This window comes from Nerophis lumbriciformis, linkage group LG34, assembly GCF_033978685.3.
Source record: "Nerophis lumbriciformis linkage group LG34, RoL_Nlum_v2.1, whole genome shotgun sequence".
In the NCBI taxonomy this organism is placed as follows: Eukaryota; Metazoa; Chordata; class Actinopteri; order Syngnathiformes; family Syngnathidae; genus Nerophis; species Nerophis lumbriciformis.
The window spans coordinates 16,075,001-16,098,445 of record NC_084581.2 but is presented as its reverse complement, the minus strand read 5'-3'; the positions used below and the strand labels follow the sequence as shown (position 1 = coordinate 16,098,445).

The 23,445-nt window shown below is 38.9% G+C and overlaps 1 protein-coding gene across 4 annotated transcripts in view; it reads right to left on the bottom strand.

The window, feature by feature from the left end:
• nbas (NBAS subunit of NRZ tethering complex) overlaps window positions 1–23,445 on the bottom strand; it is a 377,838-nt gene that overhangs the window by 310,255 nt on the left and 44,138 nt on the right. For all 4 annotated transcript variants that reach the window (XM_061929010.2, XM_061929012.2, XM_061929011.2 and 1 more), the window contains exons 13-18: window positions 20,793–20,856; window positions 19,386–19,579; window positions 19,027–19,299; window positions 4,663–4,788; window positions 4,337–4,488; window positions 4,128–4,262 (exon numbers count right to left, since the gene is read on the bottom strand). In XM_061929010.2, coding sequence (XP_061784994.2) covers window positions 4,128–4,262; window positions 4,337–4,488; window positions 4,663–4,788; window positions 19,027–19,299; window positions 19,386–19,579; window positions 20,793–20,856 — 944 coding nt within the window. The remainder of the gene's footprint in view (window positions 1–4,127; window positions 4,263–4,336; window positions 4,489–4,662; window positions 4,789–19,026; window positions 19,300–19,385; window positions 19,580–20,792; window positions 20,857–23,445) is intronic.

The following is a 23,445-nucleotide window of genomic DNA, read 5'->3' as shown; positions in this document are numbered from 1 at the left end:
CATTCTCTTTCTATGCCACATCAATGTGGATTGCGCTCCCAACAGGTATAAAAGAAAAGGCATCTGTATCCTCCTTCAAAACCACAATAAAAGTACACCTCCAGGCAACTTCAACCCTAAACTAACACCCTCCCCGGATTAATTATAATCAAATGTAAACAATCAAATGTAGATACTTTTCTTATGCCTTCTGATCTCTCTCTCTCTCTCTCTATGTCCACTACTTGCTGTTCATATCCTACCAAGTCAGACCTACACTGTTTCAATATCCATTTCTCTGTTCTCAATTGTTGATGACTGATGATAACAACCTAACCTATCCCCCCCCCCACTCCCTCCACACCCCGAATTGTAAATAATGTAAATAATTCAATGTATACACCCTGATGATTATCTTATGTGATGACTGTATTATGATGATAGTGTATATGATAGTATATATCTGTATCATGAATCAATTTAAGTGGACCCCGACTTAAACAAGTTGAAAAACTTATTCGGGTGTTACCATTTAGTGGTCAATTGTATGGAATATGTACTTCACTGTGCAGCCTACTAATAAAAGTCTCAATCAATCAATCAATCAATCAGTTTCCTATTATAATCTTGATGTCTTGTGATTTAAGTTGTCTTTTTGCCCTCTTTAAGGTCTTCATAAAATGTGTCCATCTCTGCTACTTCTTTGTCTGCTATTGGTTCAAAAACTTGTATGTGAGCAGTGTCAAAGGGTGTTCCTCTAAGTTTAACAAGTACTCTGTCTAGAACCGCCCAAAAGCCTTTCAATGCCTTCAAACATTCAGGATCGAAAATTACTCCAACTCCTCTATGGTGTGTCTTTCCTCCAGAGTATAAAATTGTGTGGTTATCTGATGTTATATCACAGACGCCTTAATAGTATTTCTTACGGTCCAAAAATATGTATCTTTATTCTGCTCATTTCTTGTTTGACATTCCCTAGTTTTCCTTTCTGGTACATAGTTCTAACATTGCATGTCGCAAATTCGATGAGTTGCTTACATAGACGTAAGCAAACATAGGATGGCGGTCTGGTGTCACCCGACAGAGCGAGGAATCTCTAAGACCCCCTTAACACTGTCGCTTGACAATTTTGAAGACTTTGATATCATGATTTTATTTGCAAGAGTTTGATGTTTCTTTCTACAAGGGCAGTGCCTATACTAAGCATGTTGTCCCAGCCAATGTACCATACCGGAGTATCTTCTGCATGGCACACTGAAAAGTGGACTAATTCCAAATACTATCTGGCTGCTTGGCATTTTAATCCACTATCTGCCTGTCATGACTTTATGTAACCCTGATCGGGAGGCTAAATGGGTACTCCACCTTGCCCAAGGGTGTACCACAGGCCCATGAAGTGAAGGCGGCGCCTTACTTCTCCTGTTGATTGGAGATACCTCCTACTCCGCTACCCCACTAGGCATCTAATATCCATATTTAATGTTAATTAACAGTTAAAAGCTGATTCATCCATCCATTTCCTACTGCTTGTCCCTTTTGGAGTCGCGGGGGGTGCTGGAGCCTATCTCAGCTGCATTCGGGCGGAAGGCGGGGTACACCCTGGACAAGTCGCCACCTCATCGCAGGGCCAACACAGATAGACGGACAACATTCACACTCACATTCGCACATAAATCTGATTGTTAGAGACTATTTTTGATAGGAGAGCGTTGAACAGAAAATGTCAGGGCTAAAAAATTAAATAGACATCCAGTCAGGAACAATCTTGGATAACAACAGGGAATTATCCCTGGATGATGATGTGTCCTATTGTGTTTCATCTGTCATATGTTCCACTTTATTTGTTAAAATTTGTGATTTATTTTAATTTTATTCATGCGGTTTATATTTTTTTATTAGTTGAATCCTGCTTGGCACTTCAGGTCACGTGGCCTGCAAAATTATACACATACTAAACTTATAATTATAATCGGTGCAATTAAAAAATACATACAATTTAAAAAATGCATATCTCTGTTATTTGGTTACGGACATGACTGTGATAAATGAATTTCCGCAAAGTAGGAATCATAATCATAAATCAAATATTTTCATAGCTAGAATATGGAAAAACGGTTTACTACCTTCCAGAAACATGTGTCAACATTATGAATGCCTCCTACACATTTAAAACATTTTTCAACATTATGAAAGCCTTCTAGACAATAACTAATTTTAGTCACCTTTCCACTCCAATAAAGTAATGCTGCATGAGGCTGGGCCAATCAGTGGCCACAATAGTGAACAAAGTGATCAAATTGGTTTGGTCTCATCTAATGGTAGTATTGATATTTTCACTTCATTGAGCCATTATGATGGTTAAAAATGCTTAATTTAGACCAAAAAATGTTGTACAACTGCGGGGAAAAAAATCTGCAATGTGGTCAAACCGCAATAATATACGCACAATGTGGCGAAAGACGACCATATACAGTACAGGCCAAAAGTTTGGACACACCTTCTCATTCAATGTGTTTCTTTATTTTCATGACACTCTTGGCAATCTGTCAATGAGCTTCAAGAGGTAGTCACCTGAAATGGTTTTCACTTCACAGGTGTTCTTGAAGCTCATCGAGAGAATGCCAAGAATGCCATCATTCATATTAAATATGAATGATGATTAATCACTTCCCGGTTAAGGCTTAACCTGGAAGGCACATGCATTTGTTACAGAGTCCGTGATCACGATGAGAAGCGGCCAATTTCGCTTCAAAAGAGAACTTTGGATAAAACTAAGGTAAATTATTAGTTTTGCAGCGACAAACGTTTTTATAATCTGCACACATAAAGTTTAAAATACCATTTTAAAGGATGGCGCCGACAGAGTAGTCAATACTCTAGGCGACTTTTTTTGTAAACAGCGACTAGCGACAAATCTAGTGACTTTTCTCGGTGGTATTGGGAGACTTTTTTTCTGGCTTGGAGACTTTTTTGTGTCTTGGAGACTGAGGTGAAAGCAAGCAGCAGTCACCGTCCTTAGCGAGCAGTGACGGCTGCTACCGGTCAGCTGGTGCTGCTGCGTCGATAGCTACATACTAGCATGAATGCTAGCTACATCCACAACAAGCGGAGGAGAACGATACGCTAGGAAATTTTACTGATTCAAAGTTGTCAACAAAGGTAGCACAGTTACGTTAAACATATGCCTTTGCTAAAAAGACAGCCTACGCATGTAGAACATCTAACATCTGTGAAGACCAAGTCCTGCAAGAAGATGTCATTTATATCACCACAAATGATGTGTCATACAATAACTTGGAGAGGCACAATTACAGCAAGGATAAACAAACTGCACTACACAAACGAGAGCATCAACTTGCAACTACAGCCTGAATGTAAATTTATTTTGCTTACTGGAGAACGTTGGGCATCTAAAAGTAATCACAACGACCTGGGGTCGCATTGTACCAAAAAAGAGATCAGCATTGTTATCTGAAAAAAATAAACAAACTTGTGTGTTTGTTTGCAAGTTCACTGTTTAAACTAAATAAGAGTAAATGGTGCACTATGGTAAGTTGTTTATGAGTGTGTTTACTACATTATCAATTAGTAACTGTACCTTATTTGCAAAATTATGGCAAACTGCAAAGACTTTCAAAATTTGCACTTAATCTTTATTTATTTTTTACCAAAGTTTAGCAAATCAATGACTTGCAGTTCAGTAAAATATTTAAAAAACAAATTGCATTTGTACACAAATATTGGGGTATTTTCTTCAGTAAAGTGTATTTATAATAACCTGTGTTTAATCATGATTAATCACAGGTTTAGAGTGTGATTAATCTGATTTAAAAAAGTAATCACTTCACAGCCCTAGTTTGAATCTAGATTAAAATCATCATTGGACCCCTTTAAGTTTTTATAAAGTAGTGGGCTTGTACACAAGAGCAGGGACATCTGACAAGGGGCAATTGTCAGAGGCAGAATCACATCCATGAGGAAGGATGATGTCATGAAAAGCAGAAAATACAAACGTGACTTTTTGAGAGAGATTGTCAATTTTTCTCACGTTTGTTGCTCACAGACATGTTTCCATGACATATACTTCTGTTAAAAAGTCACTGATTAGACAATTTTGCATAATTTTAAGTTTGTAACACAAGACGTACCTGCCAAAGTCAACCTTGGCCAAAAGTTCTCGTCTCCTCTTCTTCTCTTTCTCCTTCTTCATATCCACTTCATCCTCGTCTGACAGGTCCTCATAGGGAAGGTCATCCAGGTCAACATCACCGGGCATAATAAACCTAAAAATAAAATGTCATAAGCACCTTGGGAGATGCTTTATTAAATTCAGAAGACATAATCGAGGAGTGACTACCTGCCCCCGTCTTCCCGGTTTCCTATGGCGATGAGGGCCTCCAGGTCAGTCCCCTTCAGGCCATACTGCAGAAGCTCTTTGGCCGCGTCCACGTTCTCCGGGACGCGCTCCACGCACTCGTGCAGCACCCACGAGCGCTTGCGGATCTTGCTCTGGGTTGTAAAGGGAGCCGAAAGAGAATGAGCTCAAGGCAAATGAAGGTGGAAATAAACTAAAAATTAGTTTAAAAATGATGCATGAAATAGTTTTTTTTAAACTACCGCTCCCACTAGCCTACTTTGACTATTTCTTAGAACACATGGATGTTTTTAACTTCAATGTCCTACCAGGTAGTCTTGTATGGAGGCAATGCTGACAGTACTCTTCCTCCATTGTCTCTGGTAGACCAGATCTGAGTCCAGATTGTACGCTTGGGCAAGAGACAAAGCTTCACCGTACTCTTCATTGTCAATCTGTTGGATAACAATCAAATCGAATCAATACACCAGAGGTGTGGACACTTGACAAAATGTAAAGAGACTTGCAACTTGACTTAGACTTTAACATCAATGACTTGTGACTTCACTTGGACTTGAGCCTTTTGACTTGACATGACTTGCTACTTTCCCCAAAACCCAAAGATTAAAAAGTTATTCAGTAGCGCTCCGTAGCTTTCATTTTGTACGTGTCTATCTGTCAGCGTGTGTGCTGCGTGTGTGCTCTCAGTACAATAGCCAATCAAATTAGATCTGCGTTGTTTTCATCACACAGCATTCATCCAATCAAATTGCAGGACAACCACCGAACAAGAATTGTCAAACAACACGCCAGTGAGAAAGATTCATACCAAAGTTGGTTTCGTTCGGGTATAAAAACTACGACTTGCTCAACAAAAAACTAATTGCAGTATGCTAAACATGCGGTTCAAATATTACAGACGGAGACGCAACAACTTCCAACTTCGTTCGACATTTGAAGATGCACAAAGAAGGGTAAGTTTTGAATGTAAGCTAACGTTTATTGGCTAAGTAACGTTACTTTTATTTGCTGTGTAGTTAAATCAGTGAGGCTGTAAACTCACTGCTAACGTAATAACCGTAGACATCTTATAAGGTTACGCAGCATGGAGCGCTACTGCCTACTGGCGCTGACGAGACGCGGGGCCGCCATCTTGGAGAGGTGATCCGCTCCACTCAGTGCAATTCATTTGGCAGGAGCAATGAACTATCAGCACAATTTAATTAATCTTACCTCACTGAATATCACTGATTTTCACTCGCTTTTTTGTCAAAGGTGTAGCTATGATAAAGGACACATGTTTTATTATTCATAGTTTGCTTAACAGTAATAAAATATTCTTATATGCTATACATGACCAGACGTCCTAGATCAAAACTGGGAATATAATCCCAGAGAAGGGGGGGAAAAAAATTATAAGTCTGCTTGTTATACTGAAAGGGACATTTATAAACACACTAACCTACTAGATGTGTTAAAAAGAACCCATGTCATATTTGGTTACCTGTCAGGTATACAACAAGGTGTGAAAATCATCAGCCCTCGAGTTAAAATATCCTCACTTCTACAGACAGCTTTTGTTTCATATAAATACCTTGAATGTGATTTGATTCAACAACTGCGAGTCAGTCCACTCGCATTGTGTGAAAGAGCGACACACACACACACACACACACACACACACACACACACACACACACACACACACACACACACACACACACACACACAGAGAGACACACAGCGTGTCTATCTCCATCTATGCGTGGGAGTACAAAGCAACACATTAGCCAGACTGCGGTTCCTGGAGGGCAGAGAGAACCGCCACACAGTTAAAGCTCTCGTAGGAGGACATCAGAAATCGCTTCTCTCTCCCGGCGGATTCGCCTAATGAAAATGTCAGCAGCCTTGCCAGGGAGAGCTGATCGTGTAGCACAGGGGGGAAAAAGCCATGACGCGAGGAACTCACGCTGAATTTATTATCTGTGGTCAGTTGAGGTGAGAGATGAGATGAGATGAGGTGAGGTCAGCCTTAGGTGGTCTTACGGTGAGTTCACACTTGTCATGATTACTTCGGTTTGAATGAATCCATCCATCCATCCATTTTTTACCGCTTATTCCCTTCGGGGTCGCGGGGGGCGCTGGAGCCTATCTCAGCTACAATCGGGCGGAAGGCGGGGTACACCCTGGACAAGTCGCCACCTCATCACATCGTGAATTGTGCATTGTAAATCATGGCTTTGTAACTTCCTAACACATCTCATACTAGGGTTTGGGACAAGGATAGATGCTCAGATGCATCATGATGGACAAACGTCCAAACATGGATTATTGAAATGTGTTAAATAAAGTAATAGAGATGGTTTTAAAATGCACAACTAGCGCTGAAACACATAAAAGCAAACTTGAAAAATTAATCACATTAAATCGCAAACACAAATTGAGGAAAAACTGATTATTTTCCAAAATGGTTCAGCCCTAGTCCATGGTCCTGAAGACAGCAAGGGTACTGTAAAGCCTTCGTCCCGAGTCATTCCAAGCGATGCAGAGCCAGTCACACTCGGAAATGCGCCCAGTGGGGGCCAGCTACCGCTATGTGTTGCCGTATTTGCAAACAGTTCAAGTTTTAGCCATCACTGTTTTACAGCCGTCTACATAGTTCACATTAAATCTATTTTCCGCTCGCCATTTCCTTAACACTTCTCCTGCCTGTTTCTCCATCTCCTCACAATAGGTATAATCCGAACTAAACATTCACGCTCTAAACACGAAGATAAAAGGAAAACATAATACGAAAGAGGAGCACAGATGGAAATTTTGAATTGGAGGAACCAAGCTATTAGCAAATTATTTTCCACTCCATGCCTTAATCACAATGTATTGTATTAAAAAAATTGTATTATAATAACTAATTATTGATCAATCAAATTTTAATTTTGATTTTGATTACGGCGTCACACTATGAAAATATAATAATTGAAAAAAAAAATTAATAGCCGCGCAACGTGCATGCAAATTCTGGAACTTGTGATGTAAAACAGATGAGGAGCGAATGAGTGAAAAAAGAGCACGTCTACTAGAAGTTTGGGATCTCAACATGGTTGCTACTTTTTATTTGACTATCCCTAATCAATAATCACTAAACTCAACAAAAAAGTAAGGCATATGATTGCTGCGTTCACATAACCGCGGACGGAGTCACATAATTGGTCAATAAAACGGAATGCGCTGATAAACAATATCAGGGAAATTGACATAAATGTAAGTGAAATGTTGTCATTGTGAGGAGAAGAAACATTTGTTTGGGAAAATAATGTGTCCGGTAGCGCTCATTTATCCCGACACACTGAACCGCCCTGTCCTGAACTAAACAATGTTGAGGCGACCACTTGAAACAGCGACTGAACTAAGAAGCTAAACCTAGCAAGAACAATCAATACACCCACAACACCTCATCTGCTTGTGTTGTTGTGAACGACATCATGGATGTAACATCAATGTACAAACAGTGGTCACAACTTTAGAGGCACTCTTTTTTTTTTTTTTTAACAGCCTCAAGTGAGTCATCTCTTTACTCGTCAAACTGAGAACAACAGCACAGCACACTTCTCCCCTTCACAATAATAGCGCGATGCGCCACATACGGTCTGACTGCGCTAACAAAATAAAGAATGCAATTTTTTATTCTTATAGCCAGACCTGTGTGTCCACTGGATGTTGCAAACCGTCAAGTACGGAAATAAACACACAGGTCTGGCTAAAAGAATAAAAAAATGGCATAATTATTTTGGAGACCTAATGAATCTAATTGGCCGACTAAAAATAAAGATTTCTAAAAAGTACCTTACACAAACATATTGTACTCAAAGCACTTACTGATGCATTTACAAAATTATTGTGTATTGACCTAAAATACTGGATACAATTGCCTAAAGATGTATTGTACCAACAAATGTGAGTATTTTTGCATTTAATTTACAAACTTTTTTTTCTTTTTTTTACATAAAAAGCACACTGTAAAAGTGTAAAATGTAAAAAAAAAAAAAAACTTAATTAAAAACTGGATTAAAAAAATAAAATGGTATTGTTTTTTATATTGCTATTGTTGTTTAAATGATATGTTACTGCTATTATGTTTTTACTTTTTTCGTTGCTAATTTTTATTCAGGGTTTTTGTTTTTTTCACTATATTTAAGGTTGAGTTTTGGTGGTACAATAAATAATCATGTTTTCAAAGTAATGAATAATCGTGTCATGTAATCGTGATTACAATATTAATCAATATCCATCCATCCATCCATTTTCTACCGCTTATTCCCTTCAGGGTCGCGGGCGGCGCTGGAGCCTATCTGGTACACCCTGGACAAGTCGCCACCTCATCGCAGGGCCAACACAGATAGACAGACAACATTCACACTCACATTCACACACTATGGCCAATTTAGTGTTGCCAATCAACTTATCCCCAGGTGCATGTCTTTGGAGGTGGGAGGAAGCCGGAGTACCCGGAGGGAACCCACGCAGTCACGGGGAATCAATATAATCGGGATTAATATTCATCCATAATCCTCCAGCCCTAAACTGTACTATAAACATACGTTTAAAAATAAAAAACTTTGTATACTGTACATTAAATGAACATTAATAGAAATAATGATACAGAAGTAATACGTTGTAGTATGAAACATTGAGAAACGTTTCATAAGATGAGAGCGTGAGAGTGTGCACCTTTTGCCAAGCGACCGGTGGTGCCAGTGAAGGAAAGAAGCATTATCTGTGCTAGTTCAGCCAAAGTTGTCAAACTTGAGCTTGAGTTTGCATCTGTGTAAAAATACACTGCGATAAAAACAATTTCAAGAAAAGAAAAATAGGACTCATTCCTGATGTCATTGTTCATTATAATGAGCCGGTCAATAGATTTGGTTCGAGAATGTCACAACCCTCCAGTCTCAGTCTCACTATGAATCAGAGGGGTACATGTTCCCCCGTCCCCTAGTGTCACATACACTCCGAACTGTGTCAGGTCAACTAAACAGTTGGGATTTCTTTCAAAAAACATCACATCCTTGATATACAGTACACCTAATCTACCAGAGCATAAGAAGATGTAGCAGGAGAAATCTGTGTTGTCAGTTTAGCAACTTTGTTGCTATATTGTAAGCCAATTTTCAAAACATTTGACTAGCCACTTTCTATGTTGGTTATGTAAATAGTTATGATTTATTTGTTTCAGACATGTTTAACAAGTTACATTAGAAACATTATGTGGTTATGTTTTACATATCTGAAAGGGAGTAGGAAGAAGCAATGCCTATATTTAATCCTACCCCTTCTCCATGTATTTTACTGATAGTTCATTCTCACCATACCTTTAGACTTACATGAGCACGTATTGCTATTCTCAAACCGCAGGCCATAAAAAAGCGATACAAAAAGTGAATTTGTATTTCTAAACATACAGTATGTTGTTTTTGTATTCGCTTTTTGTCTATCCCACATTGTCTATACAAATTACATGCAGGGTTTCCCGCGGCCGCCTTAACAACAAAGAGCCACCGCCTAAACTAAAGTCTTAACAAGCTGCTCCGCTTAGTTCTGCCTCTGCCTCTGTCAGTACGTCTCTGCAGCACCCAGCATTGTCCCACCCACAGAACCATCTGATTGGCTGTTACCGCTCTGCGTGTAACCAATCAGCAGTGCGTATTCAGAGTGCATGTAACAGCCAATCAGCAGTGTGTATTCAGAGCGCATGAAGTCAGTGCTCCTGCGTGGAGTGAGCAGAAAGGTGTTTAGCAGGTAAGGCAGCGGACTCTCCCCAAATTTTAATAAACACTTCAAAGTCAACTACTAGTAACATCACTATGAGCCCGTTGACGTTCTAGAAACATAAGCGGCAGCTCAGCTTGCTCGCAGTCCTTGAGGTGAAGGCTAATTAGCTTTTAGCGTAACGTTAGCTCACTGTGCGGTGCGTGTGTGCGTGCGTGCGTGTGTGTCTTACGGACAGCAAAGCCATGTCTGTCTGAGAGAAAGACAAGCATTATTGACCTACAGTTAACAGAAGTTATTTCACTTTACCTTTTTCTGTGTTGATTGAGCTGTGTTGAAGCAGCAAAAAAAGACATTATGTTAAATGAAGAGTTTCCTGAAGTTGTCTCTGATAGTTGATATAATAATGTAACTGCATCATAAAACCTACATGAACTCCATGGTATTCAGGGATGAATAGTCTCTCCTATTGCTATTGTACTATTTTTTTCAGCTATAGTTACATTAATCATCAGTAATGTAGCAGCCTAGTTTTGAATGGCAGGGTCCCTGCTATCACATGTTGATAAAAAATATTACATTTACATAATGAAAATCAACTACAGGCTTCCCAAATGCTGTAATAAATTAAGCATGAGTTGAACATATGTCAGCATGTGGCCCCACTTTTAACTCTTTTTTTCAAACGCTTATTGCAAACGCTTACTTACAGTAAGTCATTTTGACTTACTAAGTCATAATAATGACATACTTAGTATCTCAGGTAACTATGACTGTTTCGTTTTTACTTTACGGAAAAAATATCGAGATATATATCGTATATCGCCATTCAGCAAATGGAGAGTAAAACACAACCAAAAATTGTAGGCTTCTTCACGCGACGAAGCCGGCCTACTTCACCGCAGTCTGTAGTCTATTGCTCCCCAGGCTGTGGTGGCAGCGACGAGGTGGAGACGTGATGGCGACAGGCCGACTTACACTGATCCTTACACCCACCCACCTCCTTCCCCGGTCTGTCCGCCGGAGAGACACCAACTTAACAAACAAATTTTCTGGGGGAAACACTGACATGCATATGCGTCGTGGCCAATTATGCAAATTATATGATGCCACCCTCTCCTACACACCACCACAAATAGATTGCAGTCCTGTGGGAAGCACTGCATCTGTTCTTTACTGTGCCATCTTTGGTCCCATGCCAAAAACACAAGCTTGAATGCAAGGCAAATCACACTAAGTGTCTAATTCAATGTTTGTAAGAGTCGCCAAAAAGCTCTGCAGCAGGACTGGACCGCGAGTGTTTCAAACTGATAATAATGATTTATTACTTTTTAGTCTCCACTGTTAAAATTGATGGCAAAGACTAATGGCCATCCAATGATGATGACAGTGATGAAAAAGGCACTAGATGACGCCTCATAAAAATGACTGATGATCCATGACTCAAATTTAGGGGGCAATTGAGAAGCTTTGTGAAAGTGCATATTGTCGCCGTCTTTGCCGCAATTTGTTGACAGCGTGTTTTTTTAATGCCGCAATTAGCATATTTGAGAGCACCCGAGCTCTGAGAAATTGCATCAGTGACAACAAAGACAACACTTTTTTTGTTGTTTCTTTGCAGCTGATCCAATGAGCGGCTTTCACTGAGTTGATTAATGCTGGCATTTTGCAGACCCTGTATTGTTGTACTCACTAAGCTCTAATGAGAATTTACAGAAGGAAATCACACAGAAAAAGTTCAACCCTGCTGTTCAGCTCCACAGCAAGAAAAATACAAACAAGGGTTGTAACATACTGCAGAAATATGGAGCTAAAGTGAAATCGAACTTTTAAAAAATGTTTTGAAATAAAATATGGGATCCAATTTAGTACAAAATCATGCTAAATTACCATGACATGCATTTAATTATGTAGAGTGGATGTCCAGTAAAAAAAAGCATATAATAAACTTTTTTTTTCCTTTATTTCAAATCATTTACAGTACATATTCAAGTTATTGTCAAGAATAATTTTATTTCTATTTTTGAAATTAAAACGTAGCTACATTTAAGTAAATAGGATAGCCATCTATATCATGCAGTTTCTTTCTTCTTTTTAAACAAAATATTTATTTAAAAGATATATATATATATATATATGCATATATATATATATATATATATATATATATATATATATATATATATATATATATATATATATATATATATATATATATATATACAAACCCCGTTTCCATATGAGTTGGGAAATTGTGTTAGATGTAAATATGTATTTATTTATTTTTTTCAAAAAAAAGATGTAATTATAAACGGAATACAATGATTTGCAAATCATTTTCAACCCATATTCAATTGAATGCACTACAAAGACAAGATATTTGATGTTCAAACTCATAAACTTTTTTTTTTTTTTGCAAATAAAAATTTACTTAGAATTTCATGGCTGCAACACGTACCAAAGTAGTTGGGAAAGGGCATGTTCACCACTGTGTTACATCACCTTTTTCTTTTCTCACGATTGGGAACTGAGGAAACTAATTGTTGAAGCTTTGAAAGTGGAATTCTTTCCCATTCTTGTTTTATGTAGAGCTTCAGTCGTTCAACAGTCCGGGGTCTCCGCTGTCGTATTTTACGCATCATAATGCGCCAAACATTTTCGATTGGAGACAGGTCTGGACTGCAGGCGAGGCAGGAAAGTACCCGCACTCTTTTTTTACGAAGCCACGCTGTTGTAACACGTGCTGAATGTGGTTTGGCATTGTCTTGCTGAAATAAGCAGGGGCGTCCATGAAAAAGACGGGGCTTAGATGGCAGCATATGTTGTTCCAAAACCTGTATGTACCTTTCAGCATTAATGGTGCCTTCACAGATGTGTAAGTTACCCATGCCTTGGGCATTAATGCACCCCCATACCATCACAAATGCTGGCTTTTGAACTTTGCGTCGATAACAGTCTGGATGGTTCGCTTCCCCTTTGGTCCGGATGACACGATGTCGAATATTTCCAAAAACAATTTGAAATGTGTCTAGTCAGACCACAGAACACTTTTCCACTTTGCATCAGTCCATCTTAGATGATCTCGGGCCCAAAGAAGCCGGCGGCGTTTCTGGATGTTGTTGATAAATGGCTTTCGCTTTGCATAGTAGAGCTTTAACTTGCACTTACAGATGTAGCGACCAACTGTATTTAGTGACAGTGGTTTTCTGAAGTGTTCCTGAGCCCATGTGGTGATATCCTTTAGAGATTGATGTCGGTTTTTGATACAGTGCCGTTTGAGGGATCGAAGGTCACGGTCATTCAATGTTGGTTTCCGGCCATGCCGCTTACGTGGAGTGATTTCTCCAGATTCTCTGAACCTTTTGATGATATTATGGACCGTAGATGTTGAAATCCCTAAATTTCTTGCAATTGCACTTTGAGAAACTTAAACTGTTTGACTATTTGCTCACGCAGTTGTGGACAAAGGGGTGTACTTTGCCCCATCCTTTCTTGTGAAAGACTGAGCATTTTTTGGGAAGCTGTTTTTATACCCAATCATGGCACCCACCTGTTCCCAATTAGCCTGCACACTTGTGGGATGTTCCAAATAAGTTTTTGATGAGCATTCCTCAACTTTATCAGTATTTATTGCCACCTTTCCCAACTTCTTTGTCACGTGTTGCTGGCATCAAATTCTAGAGTTAATGATTATTTGCAAAAAAAAAAAAGTTTATCAGTTTGAACATCAAATAAGTTGTCTTTGTAGCATATTCAACTGAATATGGGTTGAAAATTATTTGCAAATCATTGTATTCCGTTTATATTTACATCTAACACAATTTCCCAACTCATATGGAAACGGGGTTTGTATATATATATATATATGCATATATATATATATATATATATATATATATATATATATATATATATATATATATATATATATATATATATATATATATATATATATATATAACGCCCCTTTTTTGATAGATTAAAAAAGAACAATGGGAGCATTTTAAAACTCTGCCAGACTCAATTTCACCTATTTGACTGAGGAACATTATCACAGCATATATCCAGAAAGTATAAATAACGACAAATGAAAATGGAATACTATTAACAACAACAAGTAAGTGTAAAAAAAAACCATTATGATTTGTGCATTTTCAGAATGTACCTGCTCATTTTTTTATACAAAGAAAACAGTTTGAAATTGTCTTTATTTTTAGGTTATCATGCCATGATTTTACCAGTCCAGCCCACTTGGGAATAGATTTTCTTCCATGTAGCCCGAGTTAGAATGTTGTAAAAAAAAAAAATTTTTAAATAATTTGAACCCCTTGCTCTATGACAAGCAGTCCCGCAGACAAAGAAATTACAGATGCCATCTCTAAATTCATATTTGGAGACAGGATTGTAAATGGTAAATGGGTTATACTTGTACAGCACTTTTCGACCTTCAATGTACTCAAAGTGCTTTGACACAATTTCCACATTCACCCAGTCACACACACATTCACACACTGATGGCAGGAGCTGCCATGCAAGGCCCTAACCGCGACCCATCAGGAGCAAGGGTGAAGTGTCTTGCTAAAGGACACAACAGACGTGACTGGGAAGGCGGAAGCTGGAATCAAACCTGGAACCCTAAAGTTGCTGGCACGGCCGCTCTACCAACCGCGCCATGCCGCATTTTATGTATACAATGTTTTATAGATAAAAGCAGAAAGAAATAAGATAAATTGGCATTCATTTTGTGTGTGTATTGATATGTAATTTGAGGGAAAAAGACTACGTCGAGATATATATAGTTATCACGATATAAAATTACCTATTAGTACCCTTATTTAACCAGATAAGAAACCCATTGAGATCAAAATCTCTTTCACAAGGGTGACCTGGCCAAGAGGTCAACAGCACATGTCACAGAGATGTTTCAAAAAAGTAATACTGGCTAGATATTTTTGTCCATATCACACAGCACTATCGTCTTCCATCAACTTTTGTGGGAGATAGGTTCTCCAACCCTGTGGTAAGTGAATTTAAGTGAAGGGGGACGCTATTTATTTTATGATTTTCATGAATCACCTTCAACACACACATACAAACACCTACTTAAACACGTTTTACACTCTTATGTAGTTATAACATTGTTGCTGTTGTCCTCATATTCTTTTTATTTTTATTTACGTAGTGGGTAGATTCATTTATATTGTATGGCTGCTAGTAAATAGTACTGTAGCTCATAGCTAAGCTACCTTCTTTTAGCATAGCAATGAGGAGGTCTTCCTTTTTTCCGATTTAAGCTGCTGCCTCTGGGGTTTGGGTTCTGTGCCAGAAGCTTTAGAAGGCGCAGAACATTTAGACAACATTTTAGGACTTCAAATAAATGTAATACTACAAGTACACAAAAACGCACCAGCACAGCTCAACTGTTCCCACACGGAGCTAGTTGAGCTCAAACAAAGTGGATATGTGTCGACTGACAGACAGACACACAGTCAAGCCTCCAGATCTACAGCGCCAAATAACTCCTCCTTGCAGCTACGAACAGAGAGCTCATTCTTGCAGTTAAGAAGTAGCTCGGCTTCAAATAGATGCTAAAATATTTTTATATAGAATACATTAATACCTCAACTTACGAGCCCAATTGATTTCATGGCCGAGCTCCTAACTCATAACACCCGTATCTCACATCAGCACCATCCATTGAAATGAACTGAAATCAATTTAATCTGTGCATGCCTCCCCCAAATCAGCACAATTTTAACATGTGACATGCCTCTTAAAAATGAAAAAAACCCTTTTGAATACAAAATATTGTTTGAAAACAGAATGTACTATAAACAACTAAAGTCAATAAATAATAATGTACAGTATTTACTCTTCCAGCAGACTGAAAAGGACTTTGAAATCCTTTTTGATCTGTTCTGATTGGCGCATAACCATCTTATTCAATCAAACAGGCGAGAGCGCTAACAAGGTCCGTAACTTTGGCTACCGGGTAGCACAGAGTTTTGTCGTTACATAAGTAAATATTCCTAGTTGTGCTATCTGCCATAATCAGACTAGTGGGGCAGAGCAAAGCCAAGATTGCTGTTGTGCAGCAAGCAGCACACAAACTATCTGAGTACGCAAGGGGCCTAGATCTTCTTGCAAAAAGCAGATACAAGCAAAAAATGTAACTATGCAATGGAATAGGTCCCTATACTTAAAAAAACCAAAAAGATTTGTCGAGTGATATCAAGGATTATCTGTCGATGGCGTTCCCAGACATGTCGAACTACAAACCCTGTTTCCATATGAGTTGGGAAATTGTGTTAGATGTAAATATAAATGGAATACAATGATTTGCAAATCATTTTCAACCCATATTCAGTTGAATATGCTACAAAGACAACTTATTTGATGTTCAAACTGATAAACTTTTTTTTTTTTTGCAAATAATCATTAACTTTAGAATTTGATGCCAGCAACATGTGACAAAGAAGTTGGGAAAGGTGGCAATAAATACTGATAAAGTTGAGGAATGCTCATCAAACACTTATTTGTAACATCCCACAGGTGTGCAGGCTAATTAGGAACAGGTGGGTGCCGTGATTTGGTATAAAAACAGCTTCCCAAAAAATGCTCAGTCTTTCACAAGAAAGGATGGGTTGAGGTACACCCTTTTGTCCACAACTGCGTGAGCAAATAGTCAAACAGTTTAAGAACAACGTTTCTCAAAGTGCAATTGCAAGAAATTTAGAGATTTCAACATCTACGGTCCATAATATCATCAAAAGGTTCAGAGAATCTGGAGAAATCACTCCACGTAAGCGGCATGGCCGGAAACCAACATTGAATGACCGTGACCTTCGATCCCTCAGACGGCACTGTATCAAAAACTGACATCAATCTCTAAAGGATATCACCACATGGGGTCAGGAACACTTCAGAAAACCACTGTCATTAAATACAGTTCGTCGCTACATCTGTAAGTGCAAGTTAAAGCTCTACTATGCAAAGCTAAAGCCATTTATCAACAACATCCAGAAACGCTGCCGGCTTCTCTGGGCCCGAGATCATCTAAGATGGACTGATGCAAAGTGGAAAAGTGTTCTGTGGTCTGACGAGTCCACATTTCAAATTATTTTTGGAAATATTCGACATTGTTTCATCCGGACCAAAGGGGAAGGGAACCATCCAGACTGTTATCGACGCAAAGTTCAAAAGCCAGCATCTGTGATGGTATGGGGGTGCATTAGTGCCCAAGGCATGGGTAACTTACACATCTGTGAAGGCACCATTAATGCTGAAAGGTACATACAGGTTTTGGAACAACATATGCAGCCATCTAAGCGCCGTCTTTTTCATGGATGCCCCTGCTTATTTCAGCAAGACAATGCCAAGCCACATTCAGCACGTGTTACAACAGCGTGGCTTCGTAAAAAAAAAAGAGTGCGGGTACTTTCCTGGCCCGCCTGCAGTCCAGAACTGTCTCCCATCGAAAATGTGGACAGCGGAGACCCCGGATTGATGAACGACTGAAGCTCTACATAAACCAAGAATGGGAAAGAATTCCACTTTCAAAGCTTCAACAATTAGTTTCCTCAGTTCCCAATCGTTTCTTGAGTGTTGTTAAAAGAAAAGGTGATGTAACACAGTGGTGAACATGCCCTTTCCCAATTACTTTGGCACGCGTTGCAGCCATGAAATTCTAAGTTAATTATTATTTGCAACAAAAAAAAAAAGTTTATGAGTTTGAACGTCAAATATTTTGTCTTTGTAGTGCATTCAATTGAATATGGGTTGAAAAGGATTTGTAAATCATTGTATTCCGTTTATATATACATCTAACACAATTTCCCAACTAATATGGAAACGGGGTTTGTATATTGTGCTCCAGACATCATTATACACGACAAAACAGCTGAAAACTTGAAAAGTCATGGCGGTCTACAACTTCTTTATGTGTGCGAACTTAACGCCGTTCACAAGTACGCGTTTTCCCGTCTTTATCAAAATATAACTAAAAGATGTCAACATTGTGTATGTGGTGAAGTTGAACTCTTAAGTTTTGCTTTCATTTGCTTTCTTTTATTTAGACTCGGCAAGTGGGTGCTTTACGAAACACTCGTAGCAAAAATGTGTCTTAAGAAATAAAAAAAATATTAAGATAATACTTACATGGGAAACAGTAAACGTTTAAAGTTCATGAAACAAACCCTCAACAAAGTGATGATTGCAAACATGTGCATTCTTCGACTTTGCTCACTTGGACTGGAGTGTGTGCTACTTTTGTTGTCGTTTTTTTGTAAATTATGGTACTCTTCCGCCCTTATTGACTTCAATATCATATCAATATGGCTTGATAGAAGAAACTTCTATCCTTTTTGTGATTTAACCGGTTCGTAAAGTCGAAAACAACACAAACATAGGGCAGTTTTCTTCAAGAAAGGCGAAATGGCGCTCATTACCCATTGAAAACAGATGCTGCTCGACCACCACTCTTATTTAATGAGCCGGACTTGATGTCAGGTGCAACCCAGCAAGATTAAGAAAAAGTTTGTATCTCAAAATACTCTTAAGTAGAGGTACCACTGTACCTATAAACAATTGTTAAGTCTGTGATGCAGTGATATGGGAGTAAATGAACCGCAAGGTGGAGAGGGAACACTGTATTTTGGTTGTATTCATTCTAGTACAAGTGAATGAATTAGCGCTACCAAGTGGTTAGTTAATTACAGTTTCCTGACAAAATATAGTCATAAAGCCATCAAAATTAAAGGAGATGCCATTTTTGACCAATGTTGGGATCTCAAGGACTGTTACCAACAAGTAAAATTTGAACGTGATAGTAGTGAAATCGCAAATTGTGTTCTGTGATAAACGGAAGTTGGATACAGTTTGGCATGTGAGGTAAAAGCAATTATCCTAATGTTTTGTGGTCCTCCTACCTTCCTCTGGTAGAGTTCCTCTGGCGTCGTTGACCTCAGGCTAACCAGACGGTAGTTCTTGACAACAGTGCGTGGGCGTTTGCGAGGTGGCGCGAAGCGCTCCATCTCTGTCACATAGTACAGGCCCTGTTTAACGTAGCCAAAATAGCGGGCCTTGGCGGAGGACTCGTCGTCCGAGTCATAGTCGCCGCCGGCGTCCTCGCCGACGTCCTCGTCTTCACCACTGAGATTGCTCTCCAGACGCCCGCGCTTCTGGGCTAGTTTCACTTCGCACTATGGATGACAAAACGGCAAACTAAAGCAACAATTGTAGTGACGTTAGTGCCAAAAACAACCAATTTGGCTGCCGGGGCCATTACCTCCAGGCTGAGAAACCCGCCGTCGTATGCGGCCGTGACTCGGGGTGAGGGCTCGAACCATTCGCAGGATTTGCCCAGAAGGTTCCTGAGGGTCCTGACAGACGACACGGTGACAGAGCCAGAGCAGCGAGCCAAGATGAGGACATTTTCACTCCACCAGTTGACGTCCACTAGAGGCTGGTACTGCTCTTTATCTGCATTAACAATGATTGGATAGATAAACGTATCTTTACGTCGCATATACAGTATATATATATATATATACTGTATATATACATACATATTTAAATATTTTTGATATTTTTATATAACACTTTTTTTACATTTTGGCAGAGACATTTATGCAAGGCTTGAAAAGGGGTTGGATGAAGCAAATGCTTATAATATCCCAACCCCTCTCACTCATTCCACATTTAACAATATACATACATACATATATATATACATACATACATACATAGCTATGTATACATATACACAGTACATACACATATATATATATATATATATATGTATACATATATACATACATACATATATATATATATATATATATATATATATATATACATATATACATACATACATATATATATATATATATATATATATATACATATATACATACATATACATACATACATATACATACATACATACATATACAGGTATATACATATATATAGACATACATACATACATATATACATACATACATATATATACATATATATATGTATGTATGTATGTATGCAAAAAAAATATATATATATATATTTTATTTTATTTTATTTAATTTTTTTTAAGGAATTCCTCTGCAAGTGATTGGGTGCAATTGTACATCAATGCAAACTACAACATCAATAACTGTAAAATTACCCCCACGACAACAATCAAAATGTGCCATCATTACTATACAAATTGAGTTGTTCATGCAGCTGTTGCATAACCTTGTGCGGGTGTACCAGATGCAGTGTCTCTGTGTTTGTTATGTAAACACCAGCCTATGACAACATAAACATGAATCAGTAACATTTCTTGACAAGACCGCCGCTATGAGTGCATGACGCCGAGCTGTCGTGTGGCGATGAAAGGTATTTACACGCGGAGCTTATTCATCACTTGTCATGATTACGCTCACACTTTAGATCGTTGTTTACCTGAGCTGTCACAGCTATCTGTACTAATGGCCCAAAACTGTCCAAAAAAAAATCGACACGCTTTGTTGCAACACGGCAACTCGCAGGCGTGGTCCAAGGGATAAAGTTTAGCCGCCTCCAGTTGTGTGTCTAAATAAGTGTATAATTCAGTGAATAAGATGTGTCAAAGATCATTAAATTGAATCGAGCGAGCTCTGCTGTGTCAGCGTTCAAAGTCGTCTCTGCTAAGCCCCGCCGGCCAAAGTACCTTTTATTTTCTTCCTCCTCTCCAGCGATGTCTTCCACTCCGGATTGATCTCCTCAAATCCTGGCTGCAGGGAGGGCCGAAGAGGGAGAGGAGGGCATAATGAATCACTCACGTAGGGAAAACAACACACACACGCTGCATAAATCTACAAAAACACATCTCCTCATCTCCACCTTAGATGTTGACTAATCCCCAAATTTCAGCATCGGTTTTATTATATCTTCTCAAGGGACAATACCATTGAAAGTAAACTTGCATATCAAGTAGTCTGTGTACAGCAAGTATAGCAGTAAATATTTACTACCAACATGGCCATGATTATCTAAATAACAACTAAAAAAGTTCATGTCATGCTCAAATTGTTTCCTTTGTATGAATAGTTAGTATGAGCGCCATTGTTATTTAGCATTGCCTTAATCCTCTTGGACATAGAATTCAGAGCTGTACAGGTTGTAACCCTCTTCCACTCCTCCATGATCTCATCACTAGTGAAGCTGGTGGATGTTAGACACCTTGCACTCCTCCTTCCTTCCTCCATACATTCATTTATTTGTTGCGGCCCGCACGAATAAATCTGGACCGCCAAAAATAGATTTACATAGTACTGAATTTTCACACAATATACATCAAAAGTTTAAGACAGGAAGTGTTTCTTGCATCATGTATTTGCTCGTTAATCAAAATACAAGCTGACACGAAAGGCTAAGTATTAGCCGTGGGAGCAGCAATCCAAACATGCAGGGCACCACTAATAGTCTAGGGAATCTGTTTATTACCATCACTGTGAAAAGCGAAATGGGGAAGCGTGCAGATTATCTCCACAAGTGTGCAGCCCAGCCTTTGACTATCACGAGTCATGTCTAGGGATGTAACAATATAAAACTTGCATTTCCTGATTATTGTGACCAAAATTATCACGCTGAACATTATTATCACGGTATTGTCAAATGTGCTCAAAAAATATTTATAGGCAAACTGAAATGTTTTAACCAAGTTTTCTTTTAATAACAGACACACAATATACTTTCTTTGGCAGAAGAAACATTGTTCTGGCTTTTTACAGAGCTCCGTCTTGTATTCATGTTAGTGTTTAAGATAGATAGCAAATCAGGGCGAGCTACCAGTGCTAGCTAAAGATCCTAGCTCTAGCTGCTACCTAGGAATCAGCGCGCAGTATCACCGTGCGGTGGGCTGATCGAAGTACGGTAATCAATCACGTTTTTACGATAATTAAAACTTAAAACGGTAATATTAACTATCGGGAATTTTATTGTGGTTCATAATTAATACCAGTAAACGTTACTACCCTGGTCATGACTACCGATATTTTTAAGACGACTACCGCTATCACACTACTCCACTATCAAACACTAAGAAAACACTTCGCCCTCCTGGTATAGTACATAAACTGGGGTTTTTCAAAATGTGACAAAGATAGCACTTTTATGAGGCTGAAGCACATTGTAGGACTAAATTAAAGAGCAAAAATCGAAAAATAGGTCAAAAAAGCATAATGTAGGTAGGTAGGTAAACTGTACATTCAATTTATAGAGCAGAGAGAGCTCACAAAGTGCTGCATGTGGTTAAAATACAAAACATTTAATAAAATATTATGAATACATAGCAATTAGGATATTGCTGGAATAATATGTATTGTAAAAAATAAAAGTTGAAAGGTTGATAATAATAATTAGGGCTGTCTTCGACTCAAGTTTTTCATAGTATGATCTGGTTCTCGCCTACAGGCAACGTTTTTTTTGTATGATCACATGTAGCCTATGCAACATGTATGCTATACAGAGCACAGTTAATGGTCCATCCATCCATCCATTTTCTACCGCTTGTCCCTTTTTGGGGTTGCGGGGGGTGCTGGAGCCTATCTCAGCGGCATTCGGGCGGAAGGCGGGGTACACCCTGGACAAGTCGCCACCTCATCACAGGGCCAACACAGATAGACAGACAACATTCACACTCACATTCACACACTAGGGCCAATTTAGTGTTGCCAATCAACCTATCCCCAGGTGCATGTCTTTGGAGGTGGGAGGAAGCCGGAGTACCCGGAGGGAACCCACACAGTCGCGGGGAGAACATGCAAACTCCACACAGAAAGATTCCGAGCCCGGGATTGAACTCAGGACTACTCAGGACCTTTGTATTGTGAGGCACATGCACTAACCCCTGTTCCACCGTGTTGCCCACACAGTTAATGGTGATTACTGCCAATAAAGAGATCTAATTTGTGACTTTTTCCTCCTCAAAAAGGCTCAAATACTCAAATACTCAGATAAACAAATAAACACGGCATAAATTGGATAGTTTTAAGAGAACGATAAAACTCTACTATCTAGAGCAGGAGTCGGCATGTCTGCAAAGCTAATTAGTTGCCATCTATTGACCATTATGATTTTCACTACCTTATATATGGCGGTATGGAGCTAAACACTTTGGCACATGGAAGCAAAACGTTTGGGCACTCCTGATTTAGAGCAAATAAACGCCTTAATAAAGTTTCCGTAGGTGAACCTGCGGAGGGATCATTACTGCTGCCGGAGGGGAACAATGAGGGAGGCTTCCTGTCCAAGTGAACTGGTCGAAACTACACCCGGAGTTCAATTTCCGGCAAGTGCCACCAGGGTCGATGGCGGGCTTC